This window comes from Schistocerca nitens, chromosome 1 (genome assembly GCF_023898315.1).
Source record: "Schistocerca nitens isolate TAMUIC-IGC-003100 chromosome 1, iqSchNite1.1, whole genome shotgun sequence".
NCBI lineage: Eukaryota > Metazoa > Arthropoda > Insecta > Orthoptera > Acrididae > Schistocerca > Schistocerca nitens.
The window spans coordinates 408,848,783-408,871,089 of NC_064614.1; the positions used below are offsets into that span (position 1 = coordinate 408,848,783).

Here is a 22,307-nt window from a genome sequence, read left to right on the forward strand (position 1 = left end):
TCATAGATGAACTCAAGAACAATGACTGAAAACTTTGCATCATTAGTCTTCATAACAATACCAGCGGACCGATGACCTTTGCAGTTTGGTCCCTTTAATCTTCAAACCAACCAACCAACAATACTAGCAGTCACACAGCACGGACAAAAACGTGGAATTAATGTCTCATTGCTCGTGTGCTAGTCGTTTATCACCCAATGACTTCTTTTTATTGCGTTACGGCAAAGAACAAAATGCATGGACGAAGATTTCTAACCTCAAGAAGCTGTCGAATACTTACAGAACCATATATTGTAGGCGTACCAACTCAAAGTCCGGCAAATGTCCCTGGAATTGGTTTGAATGCAAGTGTGTAAGTTTTAAATGCCAATATTTTGAGAAACAGTAAAACAATTTGTAACAAAGCACATTTTCTTCATTGCTTTTGTAAAAGTATTAAAGGCGGTCCTTTTATCCACAGCTCTTGGGTACCATGACAGACTTCAAATTCAGTCTGCACTTTGAGATTCATCATCTCCCATGGCAGTTCTACAGTTAATCTCCGAACACCTTGGATAGTTTTTCACACCATTTTCAAATGTTATTTGGAATCATGGTAGCGGACCATAACAAGTCCCTTAAAAAAATTGAGTTATTCTTTCTTAAAAACACTTAGGAAGGTCCTCTCGTTTAACAGATTGATCATCCTTGATTTGGTGCTCTGCATACAGACAATTGACTTTGCTTGAGTGCAGGAGATAGTTCCATTTCAAATGTGCCGGGGTGATTTATTGTACTATACCCAGAAACTAAGCCACCGAAAAGAAATGTATGGTTAAAAACATCCGCAACATCTCTAATCAATTTATGTAGCGATGGACAAGGCGATAAGCAGTTAGCTGAAAACTTCACATGACAGCCATTTTGTATGTTACTTCATAAGTGAAGATATATTTGAACAAAACAGTGGTTCAAAAATAATTTTGCTGTGTATGCCCAGACTGTGCATAAGGAATAAACTAAAGAAAACAACCAAACTGACCACAAAATCAGAATGTCTTCTACTTCTGCAAAATCTTCACAATAGACAGACTGTGGGCATCCAGCAAGTGACTTCATCAGAGCAAGCCGCTATCTTGAAATGTAAAATATTACATTGCATGGTTTTGTGTTGTAATATAAGAAACAGTATGGTAAAGATGTGTGGTACATGTTCCCAAACCATTTTGCAAAACTTCACTGGCATGCACTGACTTGAGGCTATTCTCAAAGCAGCGTATTGCTGTTTGAGTACTGTACTCACTTTTTTCTTCAAGTGAGGGAGGTGTAAAGTCTTGCAATCAAGCAGAATCTCAAATGACAGAAGTAAATATTTTTAGTCCAAACATAGTTAATCCTGAATATTTTATAGTGTGACTGGATACATAAAAAAATCTACTCACCAAGTGGCAGGAGGAGGACCAACATATATTTAAAAAAAAGTATGCTAGCTCTAGGAGCCAGTGGCTCGTCCTCCTTGTAGAAGGTTGAAGGGGAAGGAAGAGGGGTGAAGGAAAAGGACTAGCGGGCTTTAGGAAAAGGTCTAGCGCTCAGAAAAGTCACCCTAGACCCTGGGTCAGAGGAGACTTACCAAATGGGATGAGCGAAAGACTTCTCATACCATCCAGTAAGCTTCCACTGAACTGGGGTTCTAAGTGACTCTTCCAAACTCGGGCTCTTTTCCTAATCCTCTATAGTCATTTCCTTCACCCCTCTTCCTTCTCCTTCAATCCTTCTAGCAGAGCCACTGGTTCCAAAAGCTTTCATATGTAACACCATGTTTTGAGTGTTCCCTCCTGCTGCCACTTCATCAGTAAATTTCTTTTCATCTATCCCAATGGTCTCCAAACTTTTTAGTCCGCGGGCCACATTGACTCCTCCTCCACGACGTCATAAGGGCCGAGATCTACCTAGTGGGATTAAAGCACCCTAGCACTCCATAATCACCGTAATGTAAGGCTAAAGGAAAGATCAAATCGCAAAAATCTAAGGTTGTGGGAATAGCTAGCACTGAAACGAACTAAGATTTTTTTTAATTACATAATCTTTATTGGTGGACGTACCTGACAGAAATTCTGGCGTATTTTATTCTGGCGAATTTCACAGATAAAAAAGTATGTCACTGCACATTCTTCACGAAAGCCCCTCTCGCTCCTCTGCCCCCTCGCCCCTCTCGCTCCTCTGCCCCCTCGCCCCTCTCGCTCCTCTGCCCCCTCGCCCCTCTCGCTCCTCTGCCCCCTCGCCCCTCTGCCCCCTCGCCCCTCTCGCTCCTCTGCCCCCTCGCCCCTCTCGCTCCTCTGCCCCCTCGCCCCTCTCGCTCCTCTGCCCCCTCGCCCCTCTCGCTCCTCTGCCCCCTCGCCCCTCTCGCTCCTCTGCCCCCTCGCCCCTCTCGCTCCTCTGCCCCCTCGCCCCTCTCGCTCCTCTGCCCCCTCGCCCCTCTCGCTCCTCTGCCCCCTCGCCCCTCTCGCTCCTCTGCCCCCTCGCCCCTCTCGCTCCTCTGCCCCCTCGCCCCTCTCGCTCCTCTGCCCCCTCGCCCCTCTCGCTCCTCTGCCCCCTCGCCCCTCTCGCTCCTCTGCCCCCTCGCCCCTCTCGCTCCTCTGCCCCCTCGCCCCTCTCGCTCCTCTGCCCCCTCGCCCCTCTCGCTCCTCTGCCCCCTCGCCCCTCTCGCTCCTCTGCCCCCTCGCCCCTCTCGCTCCTCTGCCCCCTCGCCCCTCTCGCTCCTCTGCCCCCTCGCCCCTCTCGCTCCTCTGCCCCCTCGCCCCTCTCGCTCCTCTGCCCCCTCGCCCCTCTCGCTCCTCTGCCCCCTCGCCCCTCTCGCTCCTCTGCCCCCTCGCCCCTCTCGCTCCTCTGCCCCCTCGCCCCTCTCGCTCCTCTGCCCCCTCGCCCCTCTCGCTCCTCTGCCCCCTCGCCCCTCTCGCTCCTCTGCCCCCTCGCCCCCCTCGCCCCCCTCGCCCCTCTGCCCCCTCGCCCCTCTGCCCCCTCGCCCCTCTGCCCCCTCGCCCCCCTCGCCCCCCTCGCCCCTCTGCCCCCTCGCCCCTCTCGCTCCTCTGCCCCCTCGCCCCTCTCGCCCCTCTGCCCCCTCGCCCCTCTCGCTCCTCTGCCCCCTCGCCCCTCTCGCTCCTCTGCCCCCTCGCCCCTCTCGCTCCTCTGCCCCCTCGCCCCTCTCGCTCCTCTGCCCCCTCGCCCCTCTCGCTCCTCTGCCCCCTCGCCCCTCTCGCTCCTCTGCCCCCTCGCCCCTCTCGCTCCTCTGCCCCCTCGCCCCTCTCGCTCCTCTGCCCCCTCGCCCCTCTCGCTCCTCTGCCCCCTCGCCCCTCTCGCTCCTCTGCCCCCTCGCCCCTCTCGCTCCTCTGCCCCCTCGCCCCTCTCGCTCCTCTGCCCCCTCGCCCCTCTCGCTCCTCTGCCCCCTCGCCCCTCTCGCTCCTCTGCCCCCTCGCCCCTCTCGCTCCTCTGCCCCCTCGCCCCTCTCGCTCCTCTGCCCCCTCGCCCCTCTCGCCCCTCTGCCCCCTCGCCCCTCTCGCCCCTCTGCCCCCTCGCCCCTCTCGCCCCTCTGCCCCCTCGCCCCTCTCGCCCCTCTGCCCCCTCGCCCCTCTCGCCCCTCTGCCCCCTCGCCCCTCTCGCCCCTCTGCCCCCTCGCCCCTCTCGCCCCTCTGCCCCCTCGCCCCTCTGCCCCCTCGCCCCTCTGCCCCCTCGCCCCTCTCGCCCCTCTGCCCCCCTGGCCCCTCTGCCCCCCTGGCCCCTCTGCCCCCCTGGCCCCTCTGCCCCCCTGGCCCCTCTGCCCCCCTGGCCCCTCTGCCCCCCTGGCCCCTCTGCCCCCCTGGCCCCTCTGCCCCCCTGGCCCCTCTGCCCCCCTGGCCCCTCTGCCCCTCTGGCCCCTCTGCCCCCCTGGCCCCTCTGCCCCCCTGGCCCCTCTGCCCCCCTGGCCCCTCTGCCCCCCCTGGCCCCTCTGCCCCCCCTGGCCCCTCTGCCCCCCCTGGCCCCTCTGCCCCCCTGGCCCCTCTGCCCCCCCTGGCCCCTCTGCCCCCCCTGGCCCCTCTGCCCCCCCTGGCCCCTCTGCCCCCCCTGGCCCCTCTGCCCCCCCTGGCCCCTCTGCCCCCCCTGGCCCCTCTGCCCCCCCTGGCCCCTCTGCCCCCCCTGGCCCCTCTGCCCCCCCTGGCCCCTCTGCCCCCCCTGGCCCCTCTGCCCCCCCTGGCCCCTCTGCCCCCCCTGGCCCCTCTGCCCCCCCTGGCCCCTCTGCCCCCCCTGGCCCCTCTGCCCCCCCTGGCCCCTCTGCCCCCCCTGGCCCCTCTGCCCCCCCTGGCCCCTCTGCCCCCCCTGGCCCCTCTGCCCCCCCTGGCCCCTCTGCCCCCCCTGGCCCCTCTGCCCCCCCTGGCCCCTCTGCCCCCCCTGGCCCCTCTGCCCCCCCTGGCCCCTCTGCCCCCCCTGGCCCCTCTGCCCCCCCTGGCCCCTCGCCCCCCTGGCCCCTCTGCCCCCCCTGGCCCCTCGCCCCCCTGGCCCCTCGCCCCCCTGGCCCCTCGCCCCCCTGGCCCCTCGCCCCCCTGGCCCCTCGCCCCCCTGGCCCCTCGCCCCCCTGGCCCCTCGCCCCCCTGGCCCCTCGCCCCCCTGGCCCCTCGCCCCCCTGGCCCCTCGCCCCCCTGGCCCCTCGCCCCCCTGGCCCCTCGCCCCCCTGGCCCCTCGCCCCCCTGGCCCCTCGCCCCCCTGGCCCCTCGCCCCCCTGGCCCCTCGCCCCCCTGGCCCCTGGCCCCCCTGGCCCCTGGCCCCCCTGGCCCCTGGCCCCCCTGGCCCCTGGCCCCCCTGGCCCCTGGCCCCTGGCCCCCCTGGCCCCTGGCCCCCCTGGCCCCTCGCCCCCCTGGCCCCTGGCCCCCCTGGCCCCTGGCCCCCCTGGCCCCTGGCCCCCCTGGCCCCTGGCCCCCCTGGCCCCTGGCCCCCCTGGCCCCTCGCCCCCCTGGCCCCTCGCCCCCCTGGCCCCTCGCCCCCCTGGCCCCTCGCCCCCCTGGCCCCTCGCCCCCCTGGCCCCTCGCCCCCCTGGCCCCTCGCCCCCCTGGCCCCTCGCCCCCCTGGCCCCTCGCCCCCCTGGCCCCTCGCCCCCCTGGCCCCTCGCCCCCCTGGCCCCTCGCCCCCCTGGCCCCTCGCCCCCCTGGCCCCTCGCCCCCCTGGCCCCTCGCCCCCCTGGCCCCTCGCCCCCCTGGCCCCTCGCCCCCCTGGCCCCTCGCCCCCCTGGCCCCTCGCCCCCCTGGCCCCTCGCCCCCCTGGCCCCTCGCCCCCCTGGCCCCTCGCCCCCCTGGCCCCTCGCCCCCCTGGCCCCTCGCCCCCCTGGCCCCTCGCCCCCCTGGCCCCTCGCCCCCCTGGCCCCTCGCCCCCCTGGCCCCTCGCCCCCCTGGCCCCTCGCCCCCCTGGCCCCTCGCCCCCCTGGCCCCTCGCCCCCCTGGCCCCTCGCCCCCCTGGCCCCTCGCCCCCCTGGCCCCTCGCCCCCCTGGCCCCTCGCCCCCCTGGCCCCTCGCCCCCCTGGCCCCTCGCCCCCCTGGCCCCTCTGCCCCCTCGCCCCTCTGCCCCCTCGCCCCTCTCGCCCCTCGCCCCTCTCGCTCATCTGCCTTGGAAACTAAACCAGCATCAGGTTTCAAGTTCCCAATAAAGATTAGAGTTATAGGATATCTGTGCTCACACATAAGCTGAGCAGAACAGTCTGTCAGTTGCAGCTGTCAGTTCATTGCATGTAATGAATTAAAATACATTTGGAATGTGGTCTTGCAGCAATGAAATAAATTACTCTTAATTGAGGTAAACATACAAGTATGCCTGTGGAACCTGGACATGAAGTCACACAATTTCTAATTGGTGAAGGCAAGGTATTTAAATGGAAGAGAGAATCAAAAGAATAGCTGACTTCAATGCTTTCACGTCCGCTGCCGTTATTGCATCTCGGTTGCACAGCAACATAGATGAGGTGATCCCTTGTTTCTCCGGTTGCTCCCAGTGGGAGTCACTGCCTTTGTGGTCGCCGTAAATCGCAGCGGCCATTAGAAACCTTAGGCAGGCCCTCTGGCGTCATACGCGCCACCTGTCCCAGGAGAACCTCTTTGCCTTCAAACGGTTCTATGCCCAGGTCAACCGATTCATCAAACATCAGAAGCAGAAGTGTTGGGAACGTTACCTCTCCACCATTGGAGAACCTCTCTTTCCCAGGTTTGACTTTAAGGCTATCAGACCTGTGCAGGTGTACCTGGAATTTCTACATGTGGAGCTGTATCTGCCGATCCAGATGTAATCGCAGAACGTCTCGCAAAGCATTATGCTCACACCTGTACATCAGATGATTACCACTCTGCCTTTCGTCGTCTCAAACAGTGGCTGGAACGACGCCACCTATCATTTGCTATGCGCCACCCTGAGCCGTATAATGCTTCCTTCAGTGAATGGGAATTTCTCAGTGCCCTTTCCGACTGTCCTGACACATCCCCTGGCCCATACTGCATCCATTCGTAAATGCTTAAACATCTGTCAACGGATTACGAGCACCACCCCCTTGCCATCTTCAACTGCATCTGGAGCAATGACGAATTCCCTTTTCAATGATGGGAAAGTATCATCATTCCAGTGCTAAAATCCAGTAAGAACATGCTAGATGTGGATAGCTATCGTCCTATCAGCCTCACCAACGTTCTGTGCAAGCTGCTTGAACTTATGTTGGCTGATGGTTGTGTTGGCTCCTTTAGTCTCGGTGCCTTCTGACTCTGTCGCAGGGAAGTTTTCGCCAAGGGCACTTCACCATCGACAACTTGGTCCACCTGAAGTTTGTCATTCATTCGGCCTTTTCCCCAGTGATGACACCTTATTCCTGTCTCTTTTGACCTCACGAAAAGGTAAGATACCACTTAGTGATACCATCTCTTCACTACTCTATGTGAGTGGGGTCTCCATGGCCCACCCCCAATTTTTGTACGGAACTTCTTGTCACTCTGCACTTGCAGATTTCGTGCCAGTGCATCCCACAGTGCACCCCATGAACAAGAATAGGGTCCTGGAGGGCTCTGCCCAGTGTACCACTCTATTTAACTGCTGTCAATGGCCTCGCACTAGCATTAGGGTCCTCAGTAGCTTCCCTTCTATATGCTGATGATTTTTGTATTTCGTTCTGCTCCTCTTCTATTGATGTGGCTGAATGCTGGCTGCAGAGAGCCATATGGAAGGTGCAGTTGTGGGCCCTCACTCTTCGGCTGCCATGACTTCCATTGTGCACTTCTGTCATCTTCGTACTGTCCACCCCCATCCAAAACTTTTCCTCATGACCAACCACTTGATGTAGTGAAGACTAACTGCTTTTTGAGACTGGTCTTAGATGCTTGCTTAACTTGGCTTCCCCGTCTCCATCAGCTTAAGGACAAGTGCTGGCGGCATCTTATTATTATTCGATGCCTGAACACACTGACTGGGGTGCTGATTATGCTACACTGCTTTCCGAATGAGTCCAGTGAAAAGCCTCCTTGAACATGGCGTTCCTCCATTGTTACTCCGGCGGCAACTGCTGTTTGCAAGTTACACCACCCACATTTATATTTTGCCTCACCAAATTACCATCTCCTTTTCCCTAATACAATGATCCATCTCCCACAATGGCGGCCCAGAACTGGGAATCACCTTGTTGTCTGTGGCTGGTCGCTTCTTACTGAACTCGATGCTTTGCGTCTACCACCTTTCTCTTTCTTCTGGGACAACTTAGTTCATCTCCAGGGTCCATGCCTCGACCACAGCTTCGTCTGGACTTGTTGCAAGGGTCAAAGAGCTCAGTTCTGCCTGAGGCCTTCCACCGACAATTTTTCTCTCCTCTTGGCGAGTTTCAGGGCTCAGAAATATTCTATACCGATGGATCAATGTTACAGTCTTGTTGGCTTCACTTACGCTCATGTTGGACATAATGAACAGCGCTCCTTTTTGGATGGTTGTAGTGTTTCCACTGCAGAGTTGGTAGCCATCTATTGTGTTCTTCAGCATATCCGCTCATTTGCCGGTGAGTCCATTAGTTTCCAGCAACTTTGCAATGGATGTCAGAAATGTGTTGTAGCCAGTGGTGATTACTTTTAAGGTCAGTAAAGGTATTTTGTGTGTAACACTTTTTCGCTTATTTTCTGAGACCATTTACTGAACTTTAGAGGCACACCTTATACAATGCAGTGCAGTTATAGCATGTAAAAAATGCAGTTGTAAGAATGTATTTTAAATTTCAGTGTACCAACTGTGGTGTAATTTTTCTTTGATTTTGAGAAACTTGTGGTATGTATAATGGGTGTCCACAAGAGGGGGAGGGAGGAGATGAGAGATGAAAAAAACCTTGAGTACAGTGTTTACTGCAGATTAGTCAAATAAAAATATAATTTTAGCTTATCAACTTCAAAAATGTGTATATTGATAACTATTTTAATAATACAAAAAGGTGTACCATCAAAGTAGTCTACCCATAACAAATAATGAGTAGATACTTATAACTTCTCTGGGATATAATTTTTTTTTCCTCCTCACCTGTAAAAATTAGTTCTTGTGGCACCAAAATGGCAGTATGACAGTTGATCTGTATCCATGAGATTAAACAAGAAATCATTTTCTTGTGTCACATTTATTCTGTATTTTGGATGTTTTAAAATATTTTCTACATAACTAAAAATGGTTGCTATATCATATGTATTTACTATCTGTTTTTCAGAAACAAGGCGATTGCAGACTACCTCTGTAGCAATGGCTATATGGATGCTCTTGAAGCATTCAAGAAAGAAGCGGACATGCCAGGAGAGGTGGAGAGGAAGTATGGGGGCCTACTTGAGAAGAAGTGGACATCAGTTATCAGGTTACAGAAAAAGGTTATGGAACTTGAATCAAAACTGTCGGAAGCTGAAAAAGAATTTATTGAAGGAGCTCCTACAAGGGGGAAACGATCGCCCACAGAGTGGATTCCACGGCCACCTGAAAAATTTTGCCTGACGGGCCATCGAAGCCCTATCACAAGGGTAACAATTACCTTCTTGTCAAAATTGTTGTTGTACATATGATTAAAAATACAAAAATCTAAGACATTATTAAAAACTGACAGTTTTGGAACATTTCTACTAAATAAATATTAAGTAGAAATGTTCCATTATTGGAAGAAAATTTAAATCCATTTGAACAACAGAAATATACACTATGTGATCAGAAGTATCCGGACACCCCCCAAAAACATAAGTTTCTTATATTAGGTGCACTATGCTACCAGGTACTCCATATCAGCGACCTCAGTACTCATTACACATCATGAGAGAGCAGAATGGTGTGCTCCGTGGAACGCACGGACTTTGAACGTGGTCATGTGATTTGTGTTTTCCACACTCCAATGTGATAGTGAAGTGGAAACTTGAAGGAACACATACAGCTCAAAAACGTATAGGCCGACCTCATCTGTTGACTGACAGAGACCACCGGCAGTTGAACAGGGTCATATTGCGTAATAGGCAGGCATCTATCCAGACCACCACACACAATTCCAAACTGCACCAGGACCCACTGCAAGTACTATGACAGTTAGGAGGGAGGTGAGAAAACTTGGATTTCATGGTCGAGCGACTACTCGTAAGCCACACATCATGCCGGTAAATGCCAAACAACGCCTCTCTTGGTGTAAGGAGCGTAAACATGGGACGTTTGAACACTGGAAAAACGTTTTGTTGAGGGATGAATCACTGCACACAGTGTGGCAATCCAATGGCAGGGTGTGGGTGTGGCGAATGCCCGGTGAACATCATCTGCCAGCATGTATAGTGCCGACAGTAAAATTCAGAGGCGGTGGTGTTATGGTGTGGTCGTGTTTTTCATCGAGGGTGCTCGCACCCCTTGTTGTTTTGCATGGCACTATCACAGCACAGGCCTACATTGATGTTTTAAGCACCTTTTGGCTTCCCATTGTTGAACAGCAATTTGGAGAAGGCGATTGCATCTTTCAACACGATCGAGCACTTGTTCATAATGCACGGCCTGTGGTGGTGTGGTTACATGACAATAATATCCCTATAATGGACTGGCCTGCACAGAGTCCTGACCTGAATCCTATAGAACACTTTTGGGATGTTTTGGAACATCGACATCGTGACAAGCCTCACTGACCGACTTCGATACCTCTCCTCAGTGTAGCACTCCGTGAAGAATGGGCGGTCATTCCCCAAAAAACTTTCCAGAACCTGATTGAACGTATATGCCTGCGAGAGTGGAAGCTGTCGTCAAGGCTAAGAGTGGGCCAACACCATATTGAATTTCAGTATTACCGATGGATGGCACCACGAACTTGTAAGTCATTTTCAGGCAGGTGTCTGGATACTTTTGATCGTATAGTGTATTATTATTATTATTATTATTATTCCTTTACTTTCTCAGACGTTAAGTCTGGTTAAGAATGGAAAGTGACGCGGACCTTGATCAAGCGTCACTTCCTATTAACTGTGTGGTATGTGTTATATTGCATTTAGGAACTTCCGGGTAATTGAACATGTATCAATAATTACGGATTTCTGTAGTTGTATATATATGTTTGGATGTAGCTGTATTGCATTGATGTACTGGTGGATATTGTGTGGTATGACTCCTGTAGTTGATAGTATAATTGGTATGATGTCAACTTTATCCTGATGCCACATGTCTTTGACTTCCTCAGCCAGTTGGATGTATTTTTCAATTTTTTCTCCTGTTTTCTTTTGTTATTATTATTATTATTATTATTATTATTATCTTTTTCTTTTCTCAGACATTATTGTTGTTGTTGTTGTTGTTGTTATTCAGTTTGTTAGACTTGTTACTGAATATAAACTTTTCAAAACAAAGTTTATTTTGCTTGAAAACAAGGAAGTTGCAATTTTATTGACCTTTTTATAATTTTGCAATAGGTTGATAAAATGAATTAAGTCAAAGGGAAGAAGAAGAAGAAGAAGAAGAAGAAGAAGAAGAAGAAGAAGATAGAAAGGATAGGAATGAACTCAGAACTAGAGACAGAAAGCTTTCATTTCTTCATTACTATTCTTTGGAGGGAGGTGGAAGTGTCCTCTTCACCTGGAACTGTGAATGCTTTTCTTTCCTATTGGTGTTTGTGTATTTTCTTTTCAAGTTAGTAAAAATATGCTAATGACTTAGTAGGCATCTTCAGGCACAAAATGTGCCTTCATTTTACAATTTTTCACATGTACATTTCTTTTTCTGTTTCCTTCATCTTCTTTGGATATACTTTCACAGCCACAGATAATTGCACCATAACCATAATGACATTGTTCAGTAAGACACTAATACAACTGCTGTAGTCAAAATGTAGATTAGAATTACCTGATGGAAAGAGTCAAAACTTTCAAAATGTCTAGTTCGTTGTTAATTAAATATTGTGACTCATTACTGTTGTCAGTTTGCTTCATGCTAAAGTTTTACACACTGACATTAAGCCTTGACGATATAAACATGGAGATAACCACCACAATTTGTGCCTAGTGTTCATCCCATTATTCAGTTCAGTTCGGCGTATTTGCGTTCCCTGAAGGGGTTGGCCGTTATATATTGCTGGTTTTTTTTTTTTTTTTATGATCAGTGCTATCTCCCCATCAACATTAACTGCATAGTGTGTATGATTATTATCCTTGGTTTCTTGTGATATGTAATTATATTACAGAGCAAGTGATTAATCACTGTAAAGCATTCTTTCATTTGAAAGCATAATTTTCTATCTATATTGTCATATATGTAATATACCAAAATTTGATTTCGGTTATCAGGATCATGTTCTTCCTTCAGAGAATGGATGAAATTAGGAAAAAGGAACCTATCCTGTTCTGCGGTCTTACTATACGATTTATGATTTTCATTGTGCATAAACTGCAATCTGTTGTGTGTTCGTTTTTCAAGAATACACTTACTTTACTGCAGTTTGTTACATTTGCAAATTTTAAGGACTTGTGCCAAAGAGTTAACTATGTTGAATAGACATACATGAAATGAACCAAATGTACCAAAAGCACCCACAAAATATAGAGAACTCTAAAAACGATAACATTTTTATTTTTGCAGGTAGTTTTTCATCCTGTTTTCAGCCTGATGGTGAGTGCAAGTGAAGATGCAACCATTAAAGTGTGGGACTTTGAGACAGGTGAATACGAGAAGTCTTTGAAAGGGCATACAGATTGTGTGCAAGACATTGCATTTGACCAGACAGGAAAAATGTTAGGTAAGTACTAAAAGCTCCATCCGACTTGAAAGTTTTCATGTATAGGTAAATCATATGCGTGTTAAATATGTATGTTAACATAGTTTCAGCTGGCAAATAATACACAAAGCTATTTCATTGTGATAATTTCCTCCTGTCTTAATACTCTTTGGTAGTTTGTTGCTTCAGTCATTCCATATGTTAACATGTAATTGATTGTGGATGCTGCAACACATCCTTTTCTGCTTTAGCCATCTTTATTATTATTATGTTCTTCACAGTATACTACATTGTTCCACTTTATTTTTAGCATATTTAATTACCCTTGATTCAGAGTAAATTCAGTACTGAATCCCATTTCAATTAATAAGTCTCTCTGCTTTTATTAATCTGAAGCTCTGTTATCTGTGAACTGTGATACAGTTCAGATACTTTCTTAACTTCCATACATAATATTAGCAATGGGAAGAAATTACTGGAATTGGTGTACAATCATTAGTAATGTTTCCAGAAAATATTGCTCACTTGTCAATTGGATTTAATCTCGGGATCTTCAGCAGACATTTGTATAGTGATTTGTCTGATATTTCACCATCACAGGTGCTGGCATTCTGAAAGATTCATCCTCCATTGCTGGGTAGTTGACTGCAGCCAAGCTCATCCTTCGAGCTTATACGTATTCTTCACATTAGTGTCTGTGGGAGCTGTTTCTGTCATTATTGCTGTAGCTCTTCCATTGTTACTTAAAATGGTCATTAATTGACAGGATCTGTTAAACTTGAGGCTTTCTTAATATGAGCCATGACTGGAGTATCCATCAATACCAATATCACCAAACATAAACGGTAATGCAGATTGAAACAGGTGGAGAAACCAGCTACGGTAGAGCACCTGCTGTGTGACACCAACCACACTATTTTTTGCAGTAGAGGAGACATACTGTATTTACTCGAATCTAAGCCGCACCTGAAAAATGAGACTCGAAATAAAGGAAAAAAAAAAATTTCCCGAATCTAAGCCGCACCTGAAATTTGAGACTCGAAATTCAAGGGGAGAGAAAAGTTTTAGTTTTAGGCCGCACTTCCAAATCGAAACAAAGTTGGTCCATTGTAATATGAGACACAATTTAGGTCGAATGAAAGACGATACAGCTACAGTAGTTTGGTTCGAGTCGTAAGCTTAGCAGTTAAGCTTTACCAGGTAGCCATTGCTACGCGTCAGGCGCTCCGTCCGTATTTATACGGGTACCCTTCCTTTTTCACGTGCTTCGTCTGGTTTGAATCGATTGCTTATTTTGCTTTGATCTGATAAGTGCCGTTTTCTTTGTTATAGGTGTTTCTCACTCTAAGCTGAAAATGCATTACTGTACTGTGTCATGCATTGTTTGTCGCATTTTGATAGTGCGTGTTTACGGCCTGTCGCCGCTCGCGGCATGACTTGCTTTTGTGCGCGCTACCGCCGCTTAAAAAAAAGAGGAATCGTCTCATTAGCGAAACAATGGCTAGAGACTGCTATTTGTTGTTATTTACACTGCTGCTTTCTTTGATAATGATCAACAAGAACCAAATAATAGACTGCGTATGATAGAACATGTTCTGAATGAGAGTTTAGCGAAAATTTTCCTCCGTTTGAAAATCTTTGCGGCCGCTTCTTTAGTACATCAAATTCTGCACAGAAATTAGTCATCTTACATTTAAAATCTAGTCAGTTGCCGTGCTTCATTTCTGACTGTATCACTATTAGGCATAAGAATAATACAAATATAAACATGACACGATACGTATATTCTTCCGCGTTTGCTGTTGTCTCACTCTAGTTTCGTATTTTATTAGGCAGACAGGATTTAAATGAGATAGCAGCAAACACGAAAGAATACATGGCAAAATGTTTATATTCGTATTATTCTTATGGTGAAGAGAATAGTGCATGTGATTCACATTTCATCAGGTTCCTATTAGCAACAATCTCTTCTCACAGGTAGGAAAAAACTCGGAACGTAGAGTTGGCCATATTGACAAACATCCCTAACAGTCTTGCCAGTCGGATTTTCGTAGTACATTGAAATTCTGCTACATTCGAAGATGAACAATACGGAATTTGTATTTACTTCGTTGGATAATGTATGAAAATGCAGTGGTCGAAACTCGGGGCGGAGAAAAAAAAAAGCTCGTCTTCTACCTTTTTTTTTAATTTATTTACTGATGCAGAGGTTTTGGCACCAGTATTTCTTTGTGCCCACAAAGCATGCTTGTGTAGCGCTACATATATTCGACGGCAGAAGTTAGTTGTTGCGGCACCTACCAACATTTTTCAGAACTTCCGCTTGCTTTGCACTCGATTCTAAGCCACAGGCGGTTTTTTGGATTACAAAAACCGGAAAAAAAAGTGCAGCTTAGATTCGAGTAAATACGGTAACAACCATTTGTTTATGGAAGCCATTGCAGTTCATAAACATGAGACTAGTTTCAATAAGAAAGAAAAAAGCCTCAAGCTAAACTGACCTGGGTTCACATGTTGCAACGAACAACTGTTTAAAGTAACACTCGAGGAGGTATAGCGATAATGACCAGAAAATGCCCACTGCAGACATTAATGTGGAGCGTACATATAAACTCCACCCATGGGCTCGACTCTAGTACTCCACAAGACTGGCAGAAATACGGCAGTGTCTAACAGTTCCATACATACAACAGCAGAATGATTTTGCTGTACAAGAGAACCGTTTATTGGTCAAAAATGGCTCGTTGCATGCTGCTCGAGTCAGGATTACTGTCATCTTTTAGACTGAAGCCATCAGCACAACTAACTACATCTGAAATCACTGCTCAACTAAAGGACTATGTGGTGGAACCCAGTTTTAGAAGTGGCTGAAGAGGGAACCTGACCTATCTCATCTTCATATATTCAGTCTGAAGGTTGTCACCCTAGACAGATTGCCAGGCCAAGGAAAGCTCGATCCTAATGGGCGAAGAAGGAATTTTTGTAAGCTCTTCTGACCATTCAAAAGCCATCGTGTCTGGATTCCAAGAAATCGCAGGATTAACAAGTCAGGAAATTTGAATTTCCTTGATTGTAACTGTTTTGAGCCCAAACAGACTTATGTGGACTTAAATTGTTTTGCTATATTGTTTGTGGAAATAAGTGGTCAAAAAGCACCATTAAAATTTTTAATTAAAAAAATGTTTGGCTGCATAAAATAATTGATTTTTGTTATAAAAACTTGACCAGTTTCGATCTGAGAGAGAGAACTTCCGACCAATTACTCCAAGGTGGCTGTTTCAGATTGTGGCATGGAGCAAAAATCGCTCTGGGGAGTCATGAAGATCATCGGCTCAGTTCAGTTGATCTTCACACCTTCCCATAGCAGTTCCTGCTCTGTGCCTCTGTTTCCAACAGTTATCTTGCGGCAATCACACATAGGTCAGAACTGCTCACCTCTTAAAATACAAATAAATTGTTTTATGTGGAGAAGACAGTTTTTAATTAAATTTTTGTATGGACTTCTATGAAAATGAAGCAGATCATCACCAAAGACGATGCATCGACATGGATTCTGTGGGGGAGACTTCAGTGGCCAGAGCCATTGTCGGACGATGGACCATTTTGCCGTTTTAACGAAGATGGGCTTCCAGTCACTAGAGGCCAAGAATTCAGTCCTGACAATAACTGTGAAGACAATAAATCTTAAGTGTCACATCTGCTCAATAGTCTGTGCCAATTGTAGATTCCTCAGATGTTTCAATTCATGATACGGACTTCATTTGAAAACCAGCAGAGGTCAGTGTCTGATGCATTATGTGGTCCAGATTGTTGAGAGTGGTTTGAAGCCATATATGACTAAATTGGGTTGCTGGTATAAAATGATACCTGGGACATATAGGCCAACAAGTAAAAAGATAATCGACTCTAGGACTCTTTTGAGGAATAAATACAGAAATGCTGAATATTTGCTGAGGAGAAAAGCACAGTGAATGGAGATATTGGCTTAACCATCCAGATTGCAAGGATGGTAAAACCTCTATTTTATTATAATTATTAATATTTTCTTTTTTTTTTTAGCCACCTCAATTTCAGGGTGTGTTGTGTGCCGAGAAAATGCATGTCTGTTGAGGTGGAAAAGTTGTTAGCAGGCAACCTCTGGGGAACCTGTTGCATTTGTTTAAGGCTTACCTAGGCACACAGGACTCTGTCTAGGTGGACTTTTATTTCCCTAGCTGCCCGTGGGACTGAGATGGAACCCTTGAAATCTTTTCCTCTGTACTGCCTAGGGGTGCTTTCAGCCATTCATCAAAACGAATGAGAAAGGCTAGGCCTCCTGATAATCAGTAGCTCTTCAGTAAATGGTGTGGTTAATTGCAGTTCTCTTCTGCACTGAGGTACTCATTGTTGCTTTGAGATTTAAAGAAGTTAAAGCTGGTCTAGTTGGTCTCTGCACAGAGGGGTTATTAGAATATTTTAGAATAGCTTAAATTCAAGTAGGAAGGCACTTCACATCATATTCAAAATATTGTTTAATGATATTTTAAATGAAAACCATAATTGGATGGCAATCCAAGTTTGGTGACCTCCTTGGCAGCTGTGTAGTTTTCTGGCATAGAGTATTTTGTCTCCCTTGTGCACAGTTACATGTTACATTAAGGGATTTGAAGCAGAAGAGACAAATTAATGTTGTTGAAGTACTTATCTGTTAAATTGCATAATTGTGCTAGAGGTCTCCAGTACATGAAGTTAGATAGAAAAAAGGGCTTGATTATTCAACACGCCCTACTTTTGATACAAACTGACAGGAAGACACAGCATTCTGAAAGGTACCAGTGCCTGTAGGAATTAAACGAAGCAAATTATATATGGCAGTCGGGGAGCCTGATTCACTCTAATTGTAATTCTTCGTGCGGTGATGGTGCAGTTTAGACACGGAGGCTGTTGTCAATGATAGGATGAAATTGCTAGAGATGAGAAACAAAATACTGCTATCACCGAGGCCAGAGTGCAACACTTATAAAGGACAGTTTCTGTGAACTACAGAATATGTATGACACCTTACTGCAACAAATTGTAATCAAACTTTTAGACTTTAATGCCAAGCTAGAAAAGAAAGAAACATTTGCAACTGACCACAGGCAATGAAAGCCCAGTGAGGAAAATGAATAAAAATGGACTAGGAAGGATATCACTCATTGAATCATAAATCATCCTTCCCATACAAAGTGACATAATATTTGGCATATGGAAAGACAGCAAACCAAACTGACCATATATTAATTTCAAAAAGACATATGAGTGGAATCAGCGATATTCGTCCAAACTGGATAGCTGATTCAGGTTCTGACCATAACTTGTTAGTAGAAGCTGTGGAAGTTCTGACCTCCCCCACCCTCTTGTTGCCCAAAGTTGGTTTATTAATATTTGGAGTAAGTTAGTAACTTGGGCGGCCCATCACATTTTCACAGAACTTTCCACGCTGAGATATTGACACACTGCAGCGAGTGACAGGGACAGTCAAATTTACATAACCATTTCTGTTAATAATAATAAAAATACTCACCTTTTTGTTACCATTTTTTGTTATGTGTTATTGGCTCATTGTGCATTCCTTTGTGTGGTTTATCTTTCTATAATTGTCTAGAGGCTGATTGGGTTGATGTTTCAATAATAATATGAATTGTGGTGGACTTTCTGCAGAACCACATATATTTTTTCAGTCATTTCGCTTCACAATACAAATAATAAAATGCACATAACTCATTCTCCACCCTCTCACTTCGAACTTGAACCTTCAACTGCCCAAAAGAACAGAGATTTACCTCTAACAACATACAGCAAGGAAATTGCTATCATATATCAATCTATTTGTACAAAAAAAATTTAGGAACATACATTTCATAAATAAAATACAATTAATTGTACATCAACATGGAGTCCGTAATCATCTTTGTAATTACATTAAGCATTTATAAACGTTGACATTTAAACATTTGCGCACAAATAGTAGTGCATTTCTGGTTTTCATGTCTTCAGTGCGGTATCATTCACTTTATGTGATCCAATATCAGTTAGTACATTTGTTGTTGTTGTTGTGGTCTTCAGTCCTGAGACTGGTTTGATGCAGCTCTCCATGCTACTCTATCCTGTGCAAGCTTTTTCATCTCCCAGTACCTACTGCAACCTACATCCTTCTGAATCTGCTTAGTGTATTCATCTCTTGGTCTCCCTCTACGATTTTTACCCTCCACGCTGCCCTCCAATACTAAATTGCTGATCCCTTGATGCCTCAGAACATGTCCTACCAACCGATCCCTTCTTCTGGTCAAGTTGTGCCACAAACTTCTCTTCTCCCCAATCCTATTCAATACTTCCTCATTAGTTATGTGATCTACCCATCTAATCTTCAGCATTCTTCTGTAGCACCACATTTCGAAAGCTTCTATTCTCTTCTTGTCCAAACTATTTATCGTCCATGTTTCACTTCCATACATGGCTACACTCCATACAAATACCTTCAGAAATGACTTCCTGACACTTAAATCTATACTCGATGTTAACAAATTTCTCTTCTTCAGAAACGCTTTCCTTGCCATTGCCAGTCTACATTTTATATCCTCTCTACTTCGACCATCATCAGTTATTTTACTCCCTAAATAGCAAAACTCATTTACTACTTAAGTGTCTCATTTCCTAATCTAATTCCCTCAGCATCACCCGACTTAATTAGACTACATTCCATTAGCCTTGTTTTGCTTTTGTTGATGTTCATCTTATATCCTCCTTTCAAGACACTGTCCATTCCATTCAGCTGCTCTTCCAAGTCCTTTGCTGTCTCTGACAGAATTACAATGTCATCGGCGAACCTCAAGGTTTTTATTTCTTCTCCATGAATTTTAATACCTACTCCGAATTTTTCTTTTGTTTCCTTTACTGCTTGCTCAATATACAGATTGAACAACATCGGGGAGAGGCTACAACCGTGTCTCACTCCTTTCCCAACCACTGCTTCCCTTTCATGCCCCTCGACTCTTATAACTGCCATCTGGTTTCTGTACAAATTGTAAATAGCCTTTCGCTCCCTGTATTTTACCCCTGCCACCTTTAGAATTTGAAAGAGAGTATTCCAGTCAACATTGTCAAAAGCTTTCTCTAAGTCTACAAATGCTAGAAATGTAGGTTTGCCTTTCCTTAATCTTTCTTCTAAGATAAGTCGTAAGGTCAGTATTGCCTCACGTGTTCCAGTGTTTCTACGGAATCCAAACTGATCTTCCCCGAGGTTGGCTTCTACTAGTTTTTCCATTCGTCTATAAAGAATTCGTGTTAGTATTTTGCAGCTGTGACTTATGAAACTGATAGTTCGGTAATTTTCACATCTGTCAACACCTGCTTTCTTTGGGATTGGAATTATTATATTCTTCTTGAAGTCTGAGGGTATTTCGCCTGTTTCATACATCTTGCTCACCAGATGGTAGAGTTTTGTCAGGACTGGCTCTCCCAAGGCAGTCAGTAGTTCCAATGGAATGTTGTCTACTCCGGGGGCCTTGTTTCGACTCAGGTCTTTCAGTGCTCTGTCAAACTCTTCACGCAGTATCATATCTCCCATTTCATCTTCATCTACATCCTCTTCCATTTCCATAAAATTGTCCTCAAGTACATCGCCCTTGTATAGAACCTCTATATACTCCTTCCACCTTTCTGCTTTCCCTTCTTTGCTTAGAACTGGGTTTCCATCTGAGCTCTTGATATTCATACAAGTCGTTCTCTTATCTCCAAAGGTCTCTTTAATTTTCCTGTAGGCAGTATCTATCTTACCCCTAGTGAGATAGGCCTCTACATCTTAGTACATTTATCTCATCGTAATCGGTTTTATTACAAAGTCCAGTTGAAAAGAAATCACAGAAAACATAAACGATGTAGAATGCAGTATGAAGTTCAGCCATTGGGGGACAACTTTGAAACTTGTCAGTATCAAGTGGAAGTGAGCAACATATTTGAAATGCTTGATAAAATAACAGTAGAAGTGAATGAAAGTGAAACTGAACATGTAGATGGACTGTGGACAAAGAAAAGGAAATGGTTCAGTGATACATGCAAAACAGCAATAGAAGTTAGCATCACAGCCAGGAAGGCATACCTAAAGGACAGGAGAAAAGAATAGATCATCAGGGCTACAAGGAGACACAGAAGCAGTGAATAACTAGTTCAGCTTGGCGACCAGTGCTCAGTAGTAATCATCAAAGCAAGATGTTAGTGGGCAGCCCATGTTGTCAGAATGGAACCTGGCAGAAGAGGCTGTCAGATATATGACAGGAAGATGGAAGGCTCACGACTCCTTGGATGATCAAGAAGTAGATGACAAGATAAGATGATCTCAGACTGCAGGCTGGTGGGTATAATTGAATGGAAAGAAGTGACATGAGACTGGAAAAACTGGAGGGAAGTAGTGAGAGCAGTGTGCGATTGTCAAGTCTCAGGGAAGCCGATGTATTGAGTTCGGAGGAGTGACTGAAGGTGTAATTGGTCCTCGACCACCTGGGCAAGATGGAACACTGTGATAGAGATTTATAATAATATGACCCTAAATATCATAATACAGCAGAGGATGATATTTGTTGTAAAGTAGTGCAAGGAAAGTACATTCAGAATGAAAGCAGTTGTTTCAGAACCACCTTTAAATACAGATTTCATAATCTGTGCTTTGTCATATGGATTTTTTTCTGTTATGTTGGAAGTACATTGGAAATGAAACCTGCAGACTAATGCAAAGTTTTCTGTTTAATGGATCAATAATTATCTGTTTATTCTCTCCGGCTGAATGCCACAGTTCCTTTTGTGTGTTTTTATTGTATTAACTACAATTCTCTTTGTGAAATGTGCGCAGGGACTCCCGTATTAGAATTTAGGGGTACTTGAACAACAGCCTGCATGAGGTTGAAAAACTGACACTATCCTTTTCTGGGGTAAGAACATTTTTTTGTGAATGAGGAGTGTTACCCCGTAATTTAATACCTTAAAATATAGTAGTGTGAAACTGTGCAAAATAAACAAGCTTCCATAGGTCATTCTTGGTGACAGTGGGATTTTTCTAATAGTGAAAACAGCCACACTCACTTTTATCAAATAATTTTGTGTGGATACTTCAGGAAAGTTTTCCATCTATCTTCAGTCCTAAGGATCAGTGACATCACTGATTATTTGTTCAGTCTTTCACAGTAAATTTGACCCTTATGGGTTCATGTGAAACTATGCAGTGCACTTTGTTGCAGTTAAGTTACAAACTGTATTTCTGTTATCATCAGTGTGATGTTATCCACTACAATTTTTGCTAAATCGTTTACATAACACTTAAGTTTTATATCGGTAACACATTGACTGTTTGCAATTAGAACATTGTTTGAGTCATGTGTTCTTAAGTGACAGATTGTGGACCTAAATGTGACCTATGGCACATCGAACTTAAAGAAGACAGTTCATATTAAAATCTGAATGTACCTGAAACACACTTTTGGCTTAGAACAGCAGTAATGTTTGACACAATGAGCTTCATAAGTAACATTGAGTATTTACTTTTTTAGGTATGATTTAATATCTGTTTTTCTTGTTTTTTGTAGACATAAGATTTACATCCTAATGTTCCAAGACAGTTGTATAAGTTCTAAGTACTTGCCATATGAATAAATTTTATTATTTTACTTATAAACTATTTACAGGCGTCTTACGCATTGACACTAGCAACAATACATTAAATTTTATGTTGATATCTTATTCCTGGTATTTGACAATGGACAAGAATTCGTATTAATTTTCTGCTACCTAGGTACTGTGATTATATTAGTTTTCCCCCAGAGAGAGAGAGAGAGAGAGAGAGAGAGGGGGGGGGGGGCTTAAAATGTGTTTTGATACACAAGTTCCCTTATGTGATTGAAGTCTGCAGCCACAGTGTAATATGTATTGAGCTGCTTGTCAACGTGTTGATAAAAGTTTTTTATAGTTCAGTTGTGTACCCAAAAATTTAGATTCAGGAAATTAAGTTATATTGTGAAAAAGAAGAGCAAATGTGCAGTCAGAGTTCATGGCTTTGTGTTATACATCTTACCTAAACATACCAATA

The 22,307-nt window shown here is 45.9% G+C and overlaps 1 protein-coding gene across 1 annotated transcript in view; it reads left to right on the plus strand.

The window, feature by feature from the left end:
• LOC126249687 (lissencephaly-1 homolog) overlaps window positions 1–22,307 on the plus strand; it is a 202,622-nt gene that overhangs the window by 167,194 nt on the left and 13,121 nt on the right. The window contains exons 3-4 of the mRNA XM_049951368.1: window positions 8,711–9,011; window positions 12,076–12,232. Of these exons, the coding sequence (XP_049807325.1) occupies window positions 8,711–9,011; window positions 12,076–12,232 (458 nt within the window). The remainder of the gene's footprint in view (window positions 1–8,710; window positions 9,012–12,075; window positions 12,233–22,307) is intronic.